Source organism: Myxine glutinosa, chromosome 11, assembly GCF_964187855.1.
Source record: "Myxine glutinosa chromosome 11, kmMyxGlut1.1, whole genome shotgun sequence".
Taxonomy (NCBI): Eukaryota; Metazoa; Chordata; class Myxini; order Myxiniformes; family Myxinidae; genus Myxine; species Myxine glutinosa.
In genome coordinates, this window is record NC_136271.1 from 23,701,071 (window position 1) to 23,724,248 (window position 23,178).

The 23,178-nt window shown below is 42.3% G+C and overlaps 1 protein-coding gene and 1 long non-coding RNA gene across 6 annotated transcripts in view; one reads left to right on the forward strand and one right to left on the reverse strand.

Annotated features, from left to right (window-relative positions):
* The window catches only part of LOC144894246 (uncharacterized), a 28,151-nt gene extending 20,538 nt beyond the window's left edge, over window positions 1-7,613 (reverse strand). The window contains exon 1 of the long non-coding RNA XR_013624925.1: window positions 7,581-7,613. This is a non-coding gene — a long non-coding RNA (uncharacterized LOC144894246). The remainder of the gene's footprint in view (window positions 1-7,580) is intronic.
* LOC137436495 (core-binding factor subunit beta) overlaps window positions 1-23,178 on the forward strand; it is an 88,186-nt gene that overhangs the window by 21,905 nt on the left and 43,103 nt on the right. For all 5 annotated transcript variants that reach the window (XM_068130337.2, XM_068130339.2, XM_078786488.1 and 2 more), the window contains one exon: window positions 4,028-4,144. In XM_068130337.2, coding sequence (XP_067986438.1) covers window positions 4,028-4,144 — 117 coding nt within the window. The remainder of the gene's footprint in view (window positions 1-4,027; window positions 4,145-23,178) is intronic.

Genomic DNA, 23,178 nt, shown 5'->3' on the forward strand with positions numbered 1-23,178 from the left:
TGGCCTATGTTCACCTTTTGGCCTATGTTCACCTTTTGGCCTATGTTGACCTCAAAAATACTTATTGGTTGAATTCAGTGACCATATATGCAAATCCTGTTCAAATTTCAAGTCAATCGGATGAAAATTGAGGATTTTAGAAATTTGGCCTATGTTGACATTTTGGCCTATGTTGACCTCAAAAATAGTTGGGGGTCGAAATCAGTGATCATATATGCAAATCCTGTTCAAATTTCAAATCAATCGGATGAAAATTGAGGATTTTAGAAATCTGGCCTATGTTGACCTTTTGGCCTATCTTGACCTCAAAAATAGGTGGTGGTTGAATTCAGTGACCAGATATGCAAATCTTCTTAAAATTACAATTTAATCGGATGAAAATTGAGGATTTTAGAAATTTGGCCTATGTTGACCTCAAAAATAGTTGGTGGTTGAATTCAGTGTCAATATAAGCCAATCCTCATAAACTTTCAAGTCAATCAGATGAAAATTGAGGATTTTAGAAATTTGGCCTATGTTGACCTCAAAAATAGTTGGTGGTTGAATTCAGTGTCAATATAAGCCAATCCTCATAAACTTTCAAGTCAATCAGATGAAAATTGAGGATTTTAGAAATTTGACAAAGTTGGTGACCTTTGGCCTATGTTGACCACAACAACAATAGGCTTCTTGCTTATGACCAACTCTACCATTTGGTGAAGTTTCATGAAGATCGGTGGAAAATTGAGACCTGTAGGTGACTGACATACAGACAGACAGACAGACAGACAAACAAACAAACAGACAGAATGAAAAATCGGTCAGAGACCGAGGACTTGCCGGAATGTACTTTTTAAATCGGCCATTTTGGACAAATATGGCGGCCGAACCACGTGACCGATGACGTCATCATTATTTGTTTTCTAAACTAATTCATTCCTAAATTATGCTCAATAAATTTCATATTGATCGGATGAAGTTTTGTACTTGTCGAATTATGACGTCATAATGGAGGCACCCATGACATCATCTTTAACATATTTTATTCCCCATGGAGAATTCTTTACAATGAGCCATGTCTCAATTTTTTCTATTCAGCACTTTCGGAGCTATAGAGGTGCAAATTTTTCGGTTTTTCCAAGATGGCGGCCGAACCACGTGACCAATGACGTCATCATTATTTGTTTTCTAAACTAATTTATTCTGAGATTATGCTCAAGAAATTTCATCTTGATCGGATGAAGTTTTGTACTTGTCAAATTATGACGTCATAATGGAGGCACCTATGACATCATCATTAACATATTTTATTCCCCATGGAGAGTTCTGTACAATGAGCCATGTCTCAATTTTTTCTATTCAGCACTTTCGGAGATATAGAGGTGCAAAGTTTTTCGGTTTTTCGAAGATGGCTGCCGACCGAACCACGTGACCGATGAACTCATCATTATTATTTTTTCTGCACCAGTTTATGCCGTCATGGCGCTCAGGAAATTGCATCTTGATTGGATGAAGTTTTGTACTTGTTGAATTGTTGAATTATGACGTCATAATGGAGGCCTTGTGCCTAGAGAGTTCAAAATTGGGCACAGTCTATTCCAGGGCAAGAGAAATATGTGTGTAAAGTATGGCGATGCTATGTGCAACGATGTAGATGTAGTACTGCGCACAAACAGACAAACAAACCAACCAACCAACATACTTGTCGGAATCTTTTCCAGCAAGTAACAAACAGACAAACAAACCAACCAACCAACATACTTGCCGGAAACAAACAGACAAACCAACAAACCAACATACTTGCCGGAATCTTTTCCGGCAAGTAATAACGCACAAGACCAACCAATATACGTACTTGAAAAAATCTTCGATTTTCGCAAGTAACAAACGAAATTCACCATTCTGATGCCGATGTCCCATACTCTGTTACAGAGCGTTGGTGCTACCAAAGCTGTTTCTTGGCAAGGGTAATACTGGGTGGTTTGCCGTTGCTTTCCCAGCAGTAGTCAAGGCAGCAATTTGGAATTTGTTCAGGGTACTGGAGATAGTTTGCCTACTCTTCGCGAAGGACACAGTGGGATTATTTAACGTCCACCAGCTAATGCTGGCAGATGGGACGCCCGGCTAAACGTCCATCCGGGGGACGGAACACACCTTGATATCTCACCATTCTAACCAAAAATTCATACTTTGAAACTTTTCAACATAATCACTGATCTACATATACTTTTAACAACATGATCTGTGGGGAGCAAAACCCCTGATATCACCAGTCTTATGACAAATCACCTGGAGATCTGTTCTTCGGAAATATTTAATTCCCTTGGACTGTGTCCTTAATGTGAGATTTATAATAATCTTACTATAATTCACCAAATGTCCGTCTGTCTGTTCGAAGGTGCCGTAAAAACTGCTGAACCGATCGCAAAGATATTTTGGGTGGGTAATCCTGGGACCCCTGGGAGTAAAATAGGCCATTTAGTTTTCCCAATTTCAGCTTTGGTCTCCAGGATTCTCAGGTTTGGACTCCCGCATAACATTCGCGTTCGCATAACGTTCATTGTAACGATGTTCTCATTGTGACGATGTATGTGTTCACGGTAGTGTTTGACGTGACGCTGTGAACGTAATTTCGTAATGTTTTTCGTTTCGTAATCCTTTAATGAACGTTTAATGTTTAATGAACGTTTAATGCCCTTCGATGTCCGGGGCCGCACGCGCGCTACACCGGACGGGCCAGCGTGTACCTTGCCCTTCACCGTCAGGCTCGGGTAAACCGCTGAGCCCCATCCGTGATGGGGACCTGGGGCTTGAGACGGTGTCCCACGAACGAGGAATTCCCAGTAAGCGCGAGTCATCAGCTCGCGTTGATTAAGTCCCTGCCCTTTGTACACACCGCCCGTCGCCGCACAAACATCACAATGAAACACAATCACAATTCACATATTCGTGCAATTCGAATAAATACGAATAAACAACGACACGCGACAAGATAATGGAAGTAGAGAACAGATACCAATATCCAGTCGAATTCCTTAACTCGATATGCGCATCAAGAATGCCTCCTCACAAACTCTGCCTCAAGAAGGGAGCTCCGATCATGCTGCTGCAAAACTTTGACCCTAAAAATGGCCACTGCAATGGGAGTCGTAACATCATGGACAACCTGATGCCGAATCTCATCGATGCGACACTAGCTACTGGGCCTCATGCTGGAAACAAGATCTTCATACCGAGGATTACAATCATTCCATCCGAAAACCTGTTCCCCTTCCAGATGCAGCGAAAACAATTCCCTGTCCGACTCTGCTTTGCAATGACCAGTAACAAGGCTCAAGGTCAGACATTGGAAAAGGTAGACATCCACCTAAAGACAGATTTCTTCAGCCATGGACATCTTTTTGTCGCCATGAGTCGCGTTGGCAGCAGCGACAATATAAAAATGTTTGCCAAGAACTTCAAAGAGAGAAAAGGAACTTTTATCAACAATGTCGTTTATCCTGAAGTTCTAAGCTGAAGAAGAGGTACAAAATCATTCAATTCTTTTCCCTAAAGAAAAGTGTACAGTTGATATCACGATTTGAAACACGATGGAATAATATTTACCGATATGAACAGTGATGTGGTTTTTATTGAAATTCTAAAGATACTGTTTTGATTTTGATGATTTACGTGTGATATGATTTCACGGATGTTTATATGAATCGTTTAAAAAAAAAAATTCTGCCTTCAATTTCTGATATTTTACCTTTTCATTTCGGCTTCCCAATTGAAGCCCCGCCCGTAGGGCGGGTACCGTTGCTAGTAATAATAATAATAAAAATAATAATAATAATAAAGCAAGGCCTGATCTTTTGTGAACTTTGCTTGAAATGTAAAACGTTTTTGAAAGTTTGTAGAAGATATGACATCAATTCATACTGTATGTTTCCCTTTGTAGCCTGAGTTTGACAACAAAAATCAGATAATATTTATGATAATGGGCGTCAGCAAACTGATGATGCTGCTGACAATTTTGCTTGATATAGGACATGTTGTGGTTTGGCAGGTGTTCCTGCAAGCACCCATGATCCTGAATGGTGTATGTGTGACGTGGCGAGGCTGGGTGGACTTGCAGCGCCTTGATGGCATGGCTTGCCTCCAATTTGATGAAGAAAGAGCACGGGTAAGGCGTCCAAAGGATGCTGCGTACTCTATCCTGTCATTGATGTGTTTTGTACACAGTGCATTATAAAACAATACAACTGTGGCAGAAAATGTAAAAACTCTAGAGAAAGTTTTTATGCCTCCACCCATGAAGGTGGTTAGGGTGGTTGGAGGAGGAGGCCGGAGGCATTATGCTTTCGGGTTGTCTGTCCATATGTCCGTCCATATGTCCATACGGGCTAAACCTCGTTTGTCTCAGCAACCATATGTCTGATTGAGACAAAACTTTCAAGGTAGGAGTGACACCCATGTAGTGTTTTTATGATAATTGCGATTTCATAGGTCACGTGGTATGGCAGCCATCTTGGATTAAACGCAAATAATTACATTTTATTTCTCAGAAACCGCTGAATGGAAAAATTTGAAACTTGGCACATTGTCAAGTACTCCCAATGGGGAACAAACGCATGATAATGATGACATCGGTGAAGTGGTATACCAGCCATACATGCTTCAATCAAATGCCTTATCCTAAAAATCTGAAATTGCATGCACATGATCTACGACCCATTTGTATTGAAATATTAAAATTATGACATCATTCGTCACATGGTTTGGCAGCCATATTCGATTTTTAACGTAAAACCTTTTTAAAAAACGTCTTATTTATTTCCTTTCTCATCTGGGCAATATCTCAGGCACCTTTTGAGCTAGGCAGCTGATATTCAGACACGACAATGACCAAGTGATTTGGCTATAAAATATATTTTTGATTTATTGATTAATTGATCGATTTATTATTTAATGATTAATCAATATCTATTTTTTTCAAATAACGACGATTAATTTTCAAAACGTTACAGGTTCGGATGAAACACTGGTGGTTGATGTATGCTATTAGCCAATTGATTAAGAAATTATTTCATGATTATTATTTGTTGATTTTAATTATGCAATTAATCAATCAATTTATTGGACACCTCTCCCTCCCAATACCGTCTCTGTGCTGTACAGCGGAGGTGCCCCAGCAATGCCGCACAGTAGGATATAATTTATTTATTTAGCATGAGGGCGTTGTACTTTGAATGCATCTGTACTTGTTTTAAATTTTGTTTGACTGCCAGACAGGCACCCAGAATAAAAACATTATCTCTCTCCTCTGCACATGTACGGTTGGGATGAGATTCCATACATTTTTCCAATTTCAGAACCAAAGTACTTCTAAACTACAGGTTCATGTTCTGATATGTGTTCTACAGTATTTGTTACGTGCTACCTCCCCAAACTCTGTTTACGGTGCCCCTCAGTCTCGAGAGGGAACGCGGCAGAAAGATTTGTTATTTTAAGTGTTCTAATAAACCATGGTATAACCACACCAATGCAATTGTAGAACAAAACAAGTAATTGTATTAAGAACTCTTACATACACAATAATAACACTATTAAAGTACAATGAAAATATTACTTGCATCAAATGAACAATACATATGATGGTACCATCATTCTCCAATGCTCTCAAAGCAATAAACTCACGATACACCAATGTGAGTGGAATGCAACATTCCCCAAAGTCCGTGCACAAATCCCAACACGGGGTGAATGTTGAAGTCATGCAGAACGGCAAGAATAGGCAGGTATCGGTACGGCGGCGGACGAGGAGCTACGAGGTGAGAGGTTGATATGGGAATTGAGCTGATATGGAAAGCAACGGCGATCAACACAATGATGTCGATATGGAAATCCCAACAACAAAGCACAATGCACGAGGCAGACAGCCTCTTCGAGGAAAAATGGCAGATCGGCCTGTAATGGAGGCTCTTGCTTCCCCGCCAACAATAGCTCACGCTTGGTAATAAAACCTGAGACACAGGTTTAATTGCAATCACAATATAGGACGATGTTGCGGGCAATCCCTTTCACGGGAGGCCTCAACTCATTCGCGACCAATATCAAAAAAGTCCGCTCGCAGCCTCGATGCGACTCACGGCTGTATCTCTCTCATGGACGTCTCCTCCCTCCAATCTCCTCTCTCCTCTTCCGGTTTCTTTGCCACTTTTTCTTTTTTCCTTCACAAACATTTATTTTTACCTTTTACGAAAGTCATCTCCATTTCACACAAAAATCTTAACAACAATATTACCTGAAACGAAAAAAATCTACAAGTACATAATAACAACAAACGCAGAAGTGACGAATCCGTAACATAATCAAAATACAAAATTCAATTGAAATCAAGTACTTCCTCGATCATAGAATGACATCTCAAGTTAGACAGACAAGGTGAACCAATTGCTTAACCACGCTTATCGCTTCACGTGCGTGGGATAAAAATGAAACAGACTAGATACAACCGCTCCTGTGGAGCAAGGGGGGGGGGGGGGAGGATATATCAGGTGGAGGTGGCCATCCCAACCCAGCAGAATATTCCCATGCACACTCCAAGTACCAATATCGTCATCATTAAGGTCTGTGGTACCAGTTTCTTGGGCATGTTATGCTGGGTGGTTTGCCCTCGACTCCCCAGCATTCATTCAGGGCAGAAATTCTTTTAATCTGTTCAGAGAAAGCAATAACTCACATACTCTTTACAAAAGGTACCATGGGATCGGGACGGCGCACACACCTTGCCTTCGCACACAAACATCAAAGGTGGCAATTTATAGCTGTGTCGAGATTTTATCCAAGGCTAGACAGCTCAGAGGTGAGTGTGCATACCTCTAGGGCCTAAGCTATCCTGTCAGCCAAATGCAAGTATAATGCCCACAAACTCGAAACGTCCAAAAAGAGAAACATAATCGGATGTTAATCTTTAAAATGGCCTTTCTTGGTCCATACAGGCCTAATTTATGTTCCCGATCCTAATAAGTCTCTTAGGAGAATCACATCGACATCGGACATTAGATCACGAGATTCACAAACATGGCCATTTCAATAGTTCAATGATCTAGATACTCACAATAGTCCAAGACATGCTAACATAGTACGAGTTTAATACTTAAACAAAAATAATACAATTATATATATATATATATATATATATATATATATATATATATATATATATAATATATATATATATATATTTCTTTATATTCTTCCTAATTATCTATGCATATGTATTAAATAATAATGTTGATTGTCTTGATCTTGATCATAGAGAACTTTCTGATCACCCCTCTCCAACAATATGGAACTCAAGTGAAAACCAAATGTTAATCATTGAATGCAGATCTATGGTTCTGGCAAAGACAGAGTGGACTGTACAGGTCAAGTCTATATCAAAGCAGACTAGGGCCTTGATTCATGTTTTGTGATTTATTGGCACTTGTACACATTTGAAACAGGTTTGGTCACAAGCAAGTTTTTGCACTTTTTGTACATAGACATGCATTGCATTTATGTTTTATACAAAGCAGTGTTCATAAAATAACTTTGTCTCTTGTCTGCCTGTTCACCTGTTTGCTCCATTGTTGGTATACTGACCGCTCACCCTGTATCTCATTCACCTCTATTCATGTGACCTTTCTACCTGCGAGAATGACAACATACATTTGTGTAATGAGTGGGTTCATGGAAATCGATTATTGTTTTACAGTGAGGCCAATAAGTTTTATAACTTCTATAACTCCTGACTATCTGCAGGTAAACGAGATTTAAAAATTGTCTTACATTGACCAGGAATTAACCATTGTGTGCTCCATCCATCCACCTTTAAAATTCATGATAAAGTCAGAACAGCGTTGCAAGCTCAAGGACGATCTGGCTCCACATCAGATACCAATATTAGGCAAATTATATGTCCAAAAAGACTTCTAATTGAGGCAGATTGTGCTTGAGGATACTTTGTTAGACTGAATATATATATATACATATATATATATATATATATGTATATATATATATATATATATATATATATATATATATACACATGGGCTAAGGCTCGGCTCGTAATAGAGCTGACACACACATAACATACACACACTCCACCCTAACCATTATTCTAGGATCCCAAACCAGCCACCGTAACCATTAATCTAAGATCCCAAACCAGCCACCGTAACCATTAATCTGGGATCCAAAACCAACCACCCTAACCATTAATCTAGGATCCCAAACCAACCACTGTAACCATTAATCTAGGATCCAAAACCAGCCACCCTAACCATTAATCTAGGATCCCAAACCAGCCACCGTAACCATTAATCTAGGATCCCAAACCAACCACCCTAACCATTAATCTAGGATCCCAAACCAGCCACCCTAACCATTAATCTAGGATCCCAAACCAACCACCCTAACCATTAATCTAGGATCCCAAACCAACCACCCTAACCATTAATCTAGGATCCCAAACCAGCCACCCTAACCATTAATCTAGGATCCCAAACCAGCCACCGTAACCATTAATCTAGGATCCCAAACCAACCACCCTAACCATTAATCTAGGATCCCAAACCAACCACCCTAACCATTAATCTAGGATCCCAAACCAGCCACCCTAACCATTAATCTAGGATCCCAAACCAGCCACCGTAACCATTAATCTAGGATCCCAAACCAACCACCCTAACCGTTAATCTAGGATCCCAAACCAGCCACCCTAACCATTAATCTAGGATCCCAAACCAGCCACCCTAACCATTAATCTAGGATCCCAAACCAGCCACCCTAACCATTAATCTAGGATCCCAAACCAGCCACCGTAACCATTAATCTAGGATCCCAAACCAACCACCCTAACCATTAATCTAGGATCCCAAACCAACCACCCTAACCATTAATCTAGGATCCCAAACCAACCACCCTAACCATTAATCTAGGATCCCAAACCAACCACCCTAACCATTAATCTAGGATCCCAAACCAGCCACCCTAACCGTTAATCTGGGATCCCAAACCAGCCACCCTAATGCTTAATCTGGGATCCCAAACCAGCCACCCTAACCCTTAATCTTGGATCCCAAACCAACCACCCTAACCATTAATCTAGGATCCCAAACCAACCACCCTAAGCGTTAATCCAGCATCCCAAACCAGCCACCCTAACCATTAATCTAGGATCCCAAACCAACCACCCTAAGCGTTAATCTAGGATCCCAAACCAGCCACCCTAACCATTAATCTAGGATCCCAAACCAGCCACCCTAACCGTTAATCTGGGATCCCAAACCAGCCACCCTAACCGTTAATCTGTGATCCCAAACCAGCCACCCTAACCGTTAATCCATGATCCCAAACCAGCCACCCTAACCCTTAATCTGGGATCCCAAACCAACCACCCTAACCGTTGAGCTTCAAAAACAGCTTGTATAAAAATGACATTCGACTTTTTCTAAGTTGATCCACCTCATCATTTCTGTAACCATTTTGCACTACGAAGGGTTCCCAAACGATTCATTTTCGTATTGTCTTTTATTTAAAAAAAAAAAAAAAAAACTTTTCAATTTGGAAAAAGTAAAATATTTTTTACTTTTTTTAAATAAAAAATTCAATACTTTTTAAATTGTAGTTCATGTAACAAATCTCTTGGCTGTAAATAACAAAGTCTAGTAAACAATGTGCAAGTCAGCACGAGAGTTAAAATCCTGCTTTCCTGCGAACATAATAAATTACTCCAATGCACTTGGAAATCCGGAGGGTGCTGTGATTGGAAATGGAAAATTCCGAATACCGAACTAATCCATGATGTCAAACTTGTAACAATGATCATCATGGCGTAAATGAAGACATTTAGATGTGAAAGTGGCAGTAATGACGATATGATGATCATGAAAAGGGGAAATGTCAGTGATGGAACAACGGCCGTTGCCTTAATGCGGAAAAAGCATTAGAGGTTTGACTATTTTAAACTGAACGGACACTGCGGTGTTGGTAGGGGATGTGAGAGCAGACAGCCTTACGGGAAGCTTCACAAATCCATCCATCATGAGCATAATGCGTCCTCAACATCAAATATTTATGGAGCTCACCTCGCCCTTTCGGCCATTTTGTAGATATCCTCCAAGGCTCGGCTGTACTGGTGTGAGTGGTGATGGAGGATGCGTACGTCATGTTAGTGAAAAGATGGACAGTGTGGAGCAAGGGAAAGAAGAAAGATAAGAAAACAGGAAATGGTCATTAAAAATAACTTCAAAGTTGCATTTTGATCATGAATCTAGCCAGTTATGTCTAATTTCCTGTATAGGCCTACGCCTACATCTAACCTGAACTGCTTCTACTAGTCCTTTAACCGGTGCAGACACAGTAGGATGGTCTTTAAACTTAACAAGGTGCTGTTAAGGTCTGCAGTGATAAATATTTGCAATGTTAGGTAAGCGCCAAGGATACCCATCGGAATAGACCCCCCCAAACCTAATGTCACGACATGATTACCGCAAGGATTTCTGGGCGGGGTAAGGGAGGCTTGATCCATATCCTTGGTTTCCAGTTGCTGTTTGCAATACAGTACTACCTGACTAGGTGGTGCTGATATTCACTCTTTGTATCAAGCTCACCTATAACCTCTGCCTCTTAGGGTTGGTTCGTACTAAATAAAACTTCCATGAGGGAGTTCTCTAGGTTGTTGCAACAGTTTGGCATACACATCAGTTTACTGTTGGCATGTTTTCAAAGAATAAATATCATTAATGATCTGCAAAATTTCATAATTTTTTGAGCACAGAAGGATCTGTTGGAAAATTGTAAAATAAAACATGGCTGTGTGACATTTTCTTCCTGAAAAATCTGATGAAGCATATTATAATTATCTGAACCTGCAAGGCAAGAACAAAAGCATCTTTAAGATGGCCACGAATGTCTGAGAGTTCATGTCAAAGTTGGAGCTTTTCTACGAGAATTTTAACGATGCTGACCACTCGCTTCATTCCACTTTCTGCCCAATAAATTAATGATGAGAGATTTTTCATAAATTGCTGGTATACGGGATTCCTTTGCAATTTCAAACAGAAATTTGCGACCAGATTCACCAATTTTTAAAACATGAAAGTTGATTTTGACTTCTTGAGCCATCCATTTCAATTATTTTGGCCATTTGTCCTGGGCTATCTCCTCTCCCGATATTTCCCCCATGGCCCTACATGCTGCCTGGATGCCTGCTGTTACCAAGGCCTGATTGACCGCCATTTTTCGCTGCGGGTCTCATTCCCGCACGTCTGCCAGGATTCCCGCCACTTGCCGCTGCTCTCCGGTGATGGCCTCAATTTTGGCCGCCAGTTTGGCTTGGGTTGATGACCTGTGGGCTGATGCCCTACTGAGACACTAAAAACATTATTTATACAAATTACAAACATGAGAACATAAAATAAAGGCTCAGAGGGTTGGCAGGTTTTAAACACATACACTGGGGAGTGTTGACATCATCCGTCTCGATATACAGTGCGTATCAAAAAAAAGGTAATCTGAATTCAAGGGGTTAATATGCAAAGGTTATTTAGTTTGACAATTTACATGTGGTTCATTAATTAAGAGGAGATCCTCAGCTTTTCATTGATACCTTCCATGCATCATTGCTGTCACACATGACCGAGTACAAGTTCATTGAAAATGACAAGTTCAAATCGCATTTTTACAAGTTTGGCTAATCGGTGCAAGACAGTTTTAAATGGACGCATGACTTGTCGACTGCCAAGTTGATTATGTAAAATTGTTAAGGTGGTCTGGTAATCGTCGGTCTGGTAATCATCCTTTGTTTAAGATGGGTATTTAAGATGGGCCTACAGTGTATGGGTTTGGAGACAGTCCGAGTCATTGAAAAGATGGTTCAACTTACGACTGAACAGCGGACCTTCGTGGTTACAACCTTTCACCAAACTGGAAGTTTGCAGCGAACTCGTGATGCGTTCAGGGAACGTTTCCCAGAACGGGAGCCTCCAGCAGTCAAAACCATCTGGGCGAATGTTAGAAAATACCAAGAGCATGGCACTAGCCTCAACCGCAACAAGGAGAATTCTGGTAGGAGGCACACTGGGCAATCGGAAATGAACATTGCAGCAGTAAGGCAGCAAGTTTTGGAGCATCCTAGGGATACCAGTGCAAGACGAAATGGGACGGGATTGCCTTCGGCAACATTCAACCGAATCACAAGACTGGCTTCCACCAACATCCATATCGGATTCACATCCGGCATCAACTTATGCCAGGGGATTTTGCCAGGAGGCTGGTGCTTGCCAGATGGTTGATAGCACGTTGCGAAGCAGATGTCAATTTCCAGTGGTATCTCGTTATCGGCGACGAAGCTGCTTTCGTCATGGATGGCAAGGTCAATACCCATAATGTTCTTGAATATGCACTGACAGGACAACCCCCGGAATTTAATTTTGACACCAACATGAATCGACAAAAGTGGACTGTTTGGTTGGGACTTTGTGGAAGTGGTCAGGTGATCGGACCATTTTTCTTTCAAAGGAATGTCAATGGTAACAGGTATCTGCAGATGATCAATGATGAAGTTTTACCGCAGCTGGAGGAGAACTTTGAGCAACAGGTTTGTGGTGTCTTCAGATATCTCTGGTGGCCCCAAGATGGCGCTCCAGCACATCATCTTATCGCTGTCCGAGATTGACTGAGGGAACTCTTTGGAGACCGAGTCATTGCCCTCAACCATGCAGTGGAATGGCCGCCAAGATCACCTGACCTCCACCATGTTATTATTTCCTTTGGGGACATTTAAAGAACAAGGTGTTCGTAACTCCTCCCCGTGATCTTGACGAATTGCAGGGCCGTATTCGACATGAAGTGGATGCTTTGCACAATGACCCGGCTATGGTGAGACGAGCAGTTCAGGGCATACTCCGCCGCTGTGAGCTTTGCGTTGAAAGGGGAGGTGGACATGTTGAAGGTGTGGGTGCATAAAGGCCAATCATTCCTGAGAAAAGTTCACATCTGACGTTCATTTTGCACCAATTATCCTGACTTGCATCGATTAGCCAAACTTGTAAAAATGTGATTTGAACTTGTCATTTTCAATGAACATGTACTCGGTCATGTGTGACAGCAATGATGCATGGAAGGTATCAATGGAAAGCTGAGGATCTCCTCGTAATTAGTAAACCACATGTAAATTGTCAAAATAAATAACCTTTGCATATTAACCCCTTGAATTCGGATTACCTTTTTTTTGATACGCACTGTATATGTAACGGGAAAGAGACGATCGGCATTCGGTAGAGCACATACCACTGCCAGGCTGAACAGTTTATGTTTTGTATCCCAGTGATATGCCGGATCTTAATTCGGACCTGAACCAAAATCGAATCATTTCGACCTTGTCACATACCCAACCTTTCCACCAAATTTCGCCTGAATCTGTCCACAACCTTTGGAGATATCCTTTTCATAGACAGACAAACACACAAACAAGAAGATGTCATGCAGAGCGTAATACGTGCAAAGTCCACCCCACCACCCAAAAAAGGTTGCCATTCAGGTCAGGTATGGGCGCATGCGCCGGAGCAGCGCGTCGCCGCATCCACTTTCTGATGGTACTCCAGGGGCCTCCGTCTGGGCTTATGCTGATGCATGGCTCATCCCTATCTCCTTGAGTTGCCGATCAACCTGCTGCAACCACGAGGCACGTGGTCGGCCCGTTGGCCTACTCCACTCATGAGGCTCCCGAGCTGAGTATCTGGTGAGCTGGATCAGCATCCGGAAAACGAGCTACATGTCCATACAGCCACAGATGATGCTCACGGACCATACAGGAAACAAATCTCATCTGAGTCTCTCTCAGCAACCGCTTGTTGGACACGAAGTCCGACCAGCGATAGCCAAGGACTCTCCGAAGAGACTTGGTTCCAAAGGAGTTACCATTGATCCATCAAATTGTCCATTTCATCAAGATTAAAATTGACGATCTTGATCAAAGCTTGGGTCAAAAGGATGAAAAGTGACGATTTTGGAAGTTTGACTTTGAGTTGACCTTTGACCTTAAAAATAGTTGGTTTCTCAATTCAGTGAGGCACTATGCAATTGCTGTATAATATTCAAGTCAATCGGATGAAAATTGATGATTTTTCAGATGAAAATTGATGATTTTGGAAGTTTGACTTTGAGTTGACCTTTGATCTCAAAAATAGTTAGTTTCCCAATTCAGTGATGCACAATGTAATTTTCAAGTTAATAAGTTGAGAAGTGATAATTTTTCAGATGAAAATTGATTTTAGAAGTTTGACTTTGAGTTGACCTTTGACCTTAACAATTGTTGGTTTCCCAATTCAGTGATGCACTATGCAATTGCTGTATAATATTTAAGTCAATCGGATGAAAATTGATGATTTTTCAGATGAAAATTGATGATTTTGGAAGTTTGACTTTGAGTTGACCTTTGACCTCAAAAATAGTTGGTGTACCAATTTATTGACTCTATGCAAATGCTGTTCAATTTTCAAGTCAATCGGATGAAAAATTGCGATTTTAGAAATTTGACTGCCAGATGACATTTGACCTCAAAATCAATAGGCTTCTCAATTGTGACGACCTCTACAACTTTGTGAAGTTTCATGACGATCGGTTTAGAATTGTGATCTGTAGGCGAGCGACAAACAGACAAACAAGAAGACGTCATGCGGAGCACGACACTTGCAAAATACCCTCCCCCCCCCCCCCTCCCCAAGAAAAAAAATTCAATTGATACAGCAAATTGTCCATTTCATCAAGATTAAAATTGACAATCTTGATCAAAGCTCGGGTCAATAGGAAGAAAATTGACGATTTTTCAGATGAAAATGATGATTTTGGAAGGTTGACCTTGAGTTGACCTTTTGACCTCAAAAATAGTTGGTTTCCCTATTTAGTGACTCAATATGCAAATGCTGTTCAATTTTCAAGTCAATCGGATGAAAATTGACGGGTTTTTTCAGATAAAAATTGATGATTTTGGAAGTTTGACCTTGAGTTGACCTTTGAACTTTTGACCTAAAAATAGTATGTTTCCCAATTTAGTGACTCGATATGCAAATGCTGTTCAATTTTCAAGTCAATCGGTTGAGAATTGACGGCTTTTTAGATGATTATTGATGATTTTTAGCCGCGTCGCAGACGCTGCTCATAGAGTGCCCTCTGCTGTTGTTGTTGTTGTTGTTGTTGTTGTTCTTCTTCTTCTTCTTCTTCTTGTTCTTGCAGAGAAGACAAAACCTCAAAGCTCCACCCATTCTGGGAACCATAGCTCCACCCATTCTGGGAGAGCCTTCATATATACAAATATCCACCATTTTATTAACTCGCATAGCTTTGAGGCCTGTTTTGTAGGCCCGTGGCGTCTTCCTCTCTCACACAGTTTTATTTCAAATCAAATTCGATATATCATTTCATTTTTCACAGTCGCTAACATAGTTTTAGACTCGGTTGAAAAAAAACCGGGAAGAAAATCCGATGAAAGTTGCCCTTTATAGAACGAAATGAATTCTCAAAGGCCTGTAACTTCAAGTCCATTGAGATATATATTTTTTAAATCACGGCATGGTCAGTCATACACCGCCCGAAATAACAGATGGGAAAATGCCGAGATATATAAAAAATTCGTCTATTTGATGACAATCGTCACGATGAAATATTTAATTTATACGTCGTCACAATAATGTGGAGAGAGGAGCATAGCTTCGTTCACGTGTCGCCACACACGGGAAATTGCCGAGATATATATTTTTTAAATCGCGGCATGGTCAGTCATACACCGCCTGAAATAACAGACGGGAAAATGCCGAGATATATTAAAAATTCGTCGCCACACACGGGAAAATGCCGAGATATATTAAAAATTCGTCGCCACACACGGGAAATTGCCGAGATATATTTTCACTTTGCACAAAAATAACATCAAGTAATCGAATCAATAGGAATGTCCTGTGCCTATAACATCGACGTTATAAGCACAGCTGCATCTAGGCATTGTGTAACATCGACGTGGCTTTTGTTTTAATTAAAACTTTTTGTACTTATTAAAATTTGACCTTGAGTTGACCTTTGACCTTTTGACCTCAAAAAGTATGTTTTCCAATTTAGTGACTCGATATGCAAATGCTGTTCAATTTTAAAGTCAATCGGTTGAGAATTGATGGCTTTTTAGATGAAAATTGATGATTTTTAAAATTTGACCTTAAGTTGACCTTTGACCTTTTGACCTCAAAATAGTTCATTTCCCAATTTAGTGACTTGATATACAAATGCTATTCAGTTTTCAAGTCAATCGGACTTAAAATGGCGATTTTAGACATTTGACCTCCAGATGACCTTTGACCTCAAAATCAATAGGCTTCTCAATTGGGACGACTTATACAACTTGGTGAAGTTTCATGACGATCGGTTTAGAATTGTGACCTGTAGGCCAGTGACAAACAGACCTTGCAACAATAGACCAAAAACAAACAGAATAACAAACACAACCAACCAATATAATAATAATAATAATAATGCATTTATTTTATATAGCGCTTGAAAAATGTTCGATTTTGCAAGTAACAAACAGGCAGGGTACCCCCGCCCACCATCATTGGTGGAGCTAACAAAGACAAACAAGCAGGAAATTGAATAAACGACTGATATCACCAAAACGAAGATAGGAAATTATTTAGAATTTCCTTTTTTTTTTTTTTTTGATTTTTTAATTAAAAATGATTTTTTCATGCCAACTAATTGATAGTAGAACGTAGAGGTAGCAGACTCCTTTTTGAGCTTCGTCTGGGTTTGATTCACAACCTGACTCCAAACTGTCAAGCTGGTGCTTTGCAGCATGGTCATTGTATCAATGAGTCCTTTGGTGGACATTGAGTCAGTTATCAGGTAGAATTTGCGTGTGGACATTGAAGATCCCAGAACATCCTTCGAAAGAGCAGGCCAATGTGTCGTTGTAGTTTGGCCAAATTCCAAATTCTTTCCCTAATCTATGTTTGGTACTGCATCAACAACACTCCTGCAAACCCAGAAATGGTGCAAGCAGCATCCCTGTGCTGTATGTGCAAGTCATCCCTCATTGAGAGGGAGTTGTTGAGCTAATAATTAATTTATTGATTTCATACTTCAGTTGAGTTAATATTTCTTGACTGCTTAGAGGCTTTAAGCAGAGGACAAAGGTAGCTGGAACATCTCTGCATCCATACATTGTGCAGGCCAAAAATGGGTCCGGCCATAACTCGTGCTCGGCTTTAAAGAGGGTCAGAGGCTAATCCGTCTCGGCGGCACAGCAGATGGGCCACAAGGTGCCTGCTTTGGTGCCAGGAACATGAGGAACTAAGGATCAGGTGAAAATCTCTCTCTTTCTACCGCTGCCAAGAAATGTCATCACAAAGCATGAAAAACAAGAGCAGGAATTGCTTTGCAAAAAGTGTCCCCCTACTGTTAGGATATTTTCAAAGTCCAAAAAGGGTATTTCCAAGTCCAAAAATAGGTTTAACTGAAGGCAATCTCAGTTCCTTTCATAAAGCTCAGAACAAGCGTGTGTCTACCCTCAGGAGAGCCAGGAAACACCATCTCTCGACTCTCAAGAGTGAACTCTCTTATCTGTCTCCCTCCTCCAAATCCTGGTGGCGTCTGGTCAAATCTGTTTCTGGTGTTTGTTCCTCCTCCATCCCCACCCTTACCTCAAACGGCTACACAGCTGACTCCGCATGCGACAAAGCTGAATGCCTCAACTCTGTGTTTGCCTCATAATCTTGTGTCCAAAACCCATCTCTCTCTGTTCCCACCTTACCCAGTCGAACCCAGCTGCTCCTGGACTCTGTGTCCTTCTCTCCTGACAAGGTGTAGAAGTTTCTGTCAAACCTCAACTCTGATTCTGCAACTGGACCAGACGGCATCAGCTACGGGTCCTAAAATCCTGCTCTGCCACTCTATCTCAGCCTCTCTCTGTTCTCTTCACCCTCTCTTTTGCTCAAGGTCATCTGCCAGCATCTTGGAAATCAGCAAACATCACCGCTTTACACAAAAAAGGTGCAAAAACATATCCCTGCAACTATAGACCAATCAGCCTGTTCCCAATCATCAGCAAGGTCATGGAATCCATCATCGCTTCTGACATCAAATCCTTCCTCTTCTCCAATGGCTTGATCTCGGATCATCAATTTTGACTCAGACCAGGTCATTCTACTCTGGACATGCTGCTTCTGCTGTCTCAAAGGATGGATGTAGGTTCTCAATGACAAACAGGAAATCAGAGCTGTCTCCCTTGACATATCTCGGGCCTTCGTTACGGTCTGGCACCCAGCTCTGCTCAGCAAACTCTCGTCATATGGTATCCATGGAAACTTCCACGCATGGCTTGCGGACTTCCTCTCCGGTCGCAGTCAACGTGTGGCCCTGAATGGAATTCTCTCATCTCCCTTTCCTGTTCAGGCTGGAATTCCTCAAGGCAGTATTCTGGGTCCTGAGCTTTTTCTGGTCTTCATTAATGATTTATCCAACTCTCTGGAAAATCCTCTCTATCACTTTGCTGATGACTCCACTCTCTGCCGCTCCATACCTCATCCCTCAAATCAGCAGTCTGCAGCCTCCTCACTCTCGGCAGACCTGGACAATATCACAAACTGGTCAAACAAGTGGAACATGTCTTTCAATCCTGACAAATCTCACACTCACTTTGTCTCTCTGTAAAGACCGTCTGGACAATCCTCCCATATACTTTCTGAACAAGCCTCTTGAAGAAGTTCTGTCACTCAAGCTTTTGGGTCTCACTATCTGCCATTATCTTTCTTGGGAAACCACATTTCCAAGCTGGCCTCCAAAGCCAGTCGCCGACTGGGCATCCTCCGTCGTGCGAAGTCCTTCCTTGGCACACCTGAGCTCATCACCACATACAAGGCTTTCATGCGCAGCTCAATGGAATACTGCTCTCCCCTCTGGGCTTGTGCTCCTGCCTCACACCTAGCTCGGCTTCACGCTGTTGAAAGCAAAGCTTTCAGAATCATTGGAATCTCCCGCGATGAAGCCGATTTTGAGGGTCTTGGTCTTTTTCTCTTTCTCTTTCTCTCTCTCTCACTCTCACTCTCACTCTCTCTCACTGCAGGCAGGTTGGTGGTCTTTGTCTTCTACCGACTCCTCTCTGGCCAGGCTCCCCCTGCTCTGTCCGCCAAATATTCCTGCAGGACACACAAGATCTGCCAGCAACCCTCTTTTGGTGAAACTGCCAAAATCAAGACTCTCTATTCACCTTCCCTCTTTCATTCCCCTTTTCTCCCACCTCTGGAACAAACCCTCTCACTCTCTTCAATTCCACTCCTCCCTCCAGGTCTTTAAAACAGCTGTTCACCACCATCTCTTATCTTCCCCCATCCAAAACCTTGATCTTTTCTACCCCCGGTAAAACACCCCAAATTCACCTCTTTCAATCCCCAACTTCTTTCCTGACATTCATAGTAGCGAAATTCCTGGAAGTGTTCATTTGCTTTATACCGTGTAGCCCTCCCTCCTCCCCAACCCTCCCCCTTCCACAGATCTACCGACGTCCTTGTTCTCTACTGTTGTTGTGCTTGTGTGCTTCCCTATCTCCCCTCTCTTGTCTCCTGCTCCCTTCATTGTATGTTTTATGTGTCTGTGCATGTTTTCATGTTGAATGTGTTAGCTCTTACACGAGCCTCGATTCTGCATACAAAAAAAAAATTGGGAAAAATTGATGAAACGCCCTGAACCTCGAACTTGTTCTGTAACTTATAAAAAAGCCGCGTACCAAGTTTCAGTTGAATATGTTAAAGGGTATAGGAAAGAAAGTCTGAAAAACCACAGGTGGGATGGACGGACAGACAGAGAGCAAACCTATCGTTCCTTCTGGTGAAACCAGTAGGGGACTAATAACATCAAATGTGTTGCATCACACTTTCTAGCAACGTAAGGCTGAAGGAGGAGCATACATCCATCTAATACAACACAACAACATGCATTTTAAAGGCCATTTTCCCTGCTAGAGCGGGGGTTAGCCTTGCGGTCCCCATGACAATCTTCTCCATTTTGCCCTATTTTCTGCATCTCTCCTTGTTAACCCCCTTGCCCGCATTTCTTCTTCCACCATCTTTAGCCAAGTCTTTCTCGGTCTTCCCCGTCCTCGACTTCCTTCTACATTCATTTCCATCACTCTTCTCAACCAGTCACTTTCATCCTTCCTCAACACATGACCAAACCATCTCAACCTGTTCCTCTTCACAGCATCAATCACAGGCTCTATTCCCATCATCTTTCGCAATTGATCATTTGTCTTCCTCTCTCTCAACGATACTCAACACATCCGTCGAACCATTCGCATTTCCACCCTTTCCAACCTTCGTTGCTGCTCTACGTTCATTACCCATGTCTCGCTCCCATAAATCATAACACTTCTCACACATGCAGCATACACCTTTCCCTTCAGCTTCAACGATACTCCCCTCCTCATCAGCACGCCACTCAGTTCCCGAAACTTCTTCCATGCACATCTCACTCTAGCAACCGTTGCCGAGTCTGATCCACCTTCTCCATTCAGCATGTCTCCGAGGTAGTAAAATGTTTTCACACCTTCCAGCTACACGCCGTCTCCAAGATCCAACTCAACATTTCCTCCATCTGCAGCTCCCTCTGTGCACACCTTACATTTGAATGTAGCTGCCACACTGGTCAATGACCCTCTCAGACCACTACATTTTTGATGAACCCACTCAGCGCACATTGTACATTGAATGGAATTCACTCCGACACCCTTCCTACACACAGCACAGGGCCATTTCCCAGTTCTTTCCACCTCACCACATGCTTTACCACTTGCCATCACCTTCGTCTTTCCGATATTCACCTTCAGACCATTTGTCTCCATACATTCCTTCCACTTGTTCATCTTTTCCTTCAATCCATCCATACTTTCCGCCATCAACACCAGATCATCTGCATACAACAACTCCCACGGTAAACCCTCCTTTACGTTCTGAGCCAGCACCTTCATCACAGTGACAAATAGTAGTGGACTTAGTACCGACCCCTGATGCACTCCGACCTTCACCTCAAACTCACCACTGTTCCCGTCCTTAGTCCTTACAGCTGTGCGCGCTCTTTTGTACATTGCCATCACTACTCTGATCAACCATTCCTCCACTCCTAACTTCCTCAATACCCATGTCAATACTTTGCGTGGAACCCTATCGAATGCTTTCTCCAGATCAACAAACCCAAGAAACAACTTCTTCCTCTTCTCCATGTACTTCTCCTGCAACTGCCTCACAATGAAAAGCGCATCTGTCGTTCCTCTTCCTGGCATAAATCCAAACTGCATTTCGTCGATCTTCACTTTCTTCCTTCTCCTCCTCTCCAACACCCTTTCCAATACCTTCATTCCATGCTCCAATAACTTTATCGCTCGGTACGAGCCACACTCCAGAGGGTCACCTTTCCCCTTGTATAGAGGGACGAGGGTACTCAGTTCCCAATCCACTGGAATGCGGCCTTCTTTCACCACCAGATTACATATCTCTGTCATTCTCTTCACACCCCAACTTCCTGCTGCCATCAACATATCTCCCACAACTCCCGTCGGCCGTCCCGCTTTTCTACTCTTCATTGCTTTTATCGCTTCCTCAACTTCCTTTTCAGTTATCTTCTCTGCCGGTCCAAAAACTGGGTTACTCTCTATGTTGCCATCCCATTCATTCTCTGTATTCAACAGCATTTCCATATATCTTTTCCATCTTCCTTTAATTCCATCTGGGTCGACAACGATTTGTCCCACTTCATCCTTCAAGCAACTCACCCCCATCACATCACACCTCTCTTTCGCTATCTGCTTTGCAATCCTGAATACTGCTCTCTGACCCTCTTCCGAATCCAAGCGTTCTCCGAACATTTTCCTACATGCCTCCTGCGCCTTTGCTACCTCTTTCTTTGCAGCCTTCTTGGCTGCCTTATAACTTTCATGCTCTGCTGTTTCTGCTCCCGTACCCTTCGCCTTCTGCCACTCCTTGAACTTCTTCCTCTTCTCGTCAATCCTCTTTCCAACTTCATCATCCCACCACCATGTTTCCGAGTGCCTCGGTGGTCCTTTTGTCCATCCACATACCTCACCAACGGCTCCCAACAGACTAGCTTTCATTGACATCCAACCACTTTTAAGCTCAACCACATCATCCTCTACCCTTCTCAGCCTCTCTTTTAATGCCTGCCTTACTGTCACCTCTTTCAACCTCCACACCTTCATTCTCGGTTGGTACTTCACCCACCGAGCTCTCCTCGCACCTTTCACCCTTATGTCGCAGACAACCAAGTGGTGCTGTGACACAGCCTCCTACCCCAGGATCACCTTTGTGTCCTGGAGGTGCCCCCTATCTCGCCTACGCACCATCAGGTAGTCAACGGTTGCCGTCGACCCACCTGACGTGTATGTAACAAGCTTATTCTCCTCTTTCTGGAACTGAGTATTACAAATCAACAAATCAGCTCCATCAGCAAACTCCAAAATCTTTTCACCTTCTCCACCATATCCGTAACCCCCATGAACTCCCTCAAAACCATCCATACTCCTTCCCACATGTCCATTTATGTCTCCTCCTACCACAACAACTTCCTCATCTTTCACGTTTTCCATCAGCTTCTCTATCGCACACCAGAACTTGTCCTTCTCTTCATCGCTCCGACCAACCTGCGGAGCATATCCCGAGATGACGTTCACCAAGAGCTTTCCAATCATCATTTTCACAATCATCAACCTATCACTCACTCTAGTCACACTCACCACACTGTCTACAAACTCCTCAGAAAACAGGACACCAACACCATTCACGCCCTCCGGGCACCCTTGCCACATAAACTTGTATTTCTGTCCCTGTCTACCCTTCACCATTCTCACACCACTTCCCTTCCATCTCGTCTCTTGCACACAACATATGTCCACTTTTCTTCTGACCAATACTTCCACCATTTCTCCTGATCTCCCTGTCATTGTCCCTACATTCCATGTCGCAAACCTCAGAAACCGATCTCCACTTCGGGCTGTACCCTGCCCATATGTAGTTGTAATTGTCATGGTTCTCTTTTTTGAGGCAATGTTTTTATGGCCGGATGCCCTTCCTGACGCCAACCCTCTTAGTCGTCTCTTACGACACGCAGGCATAC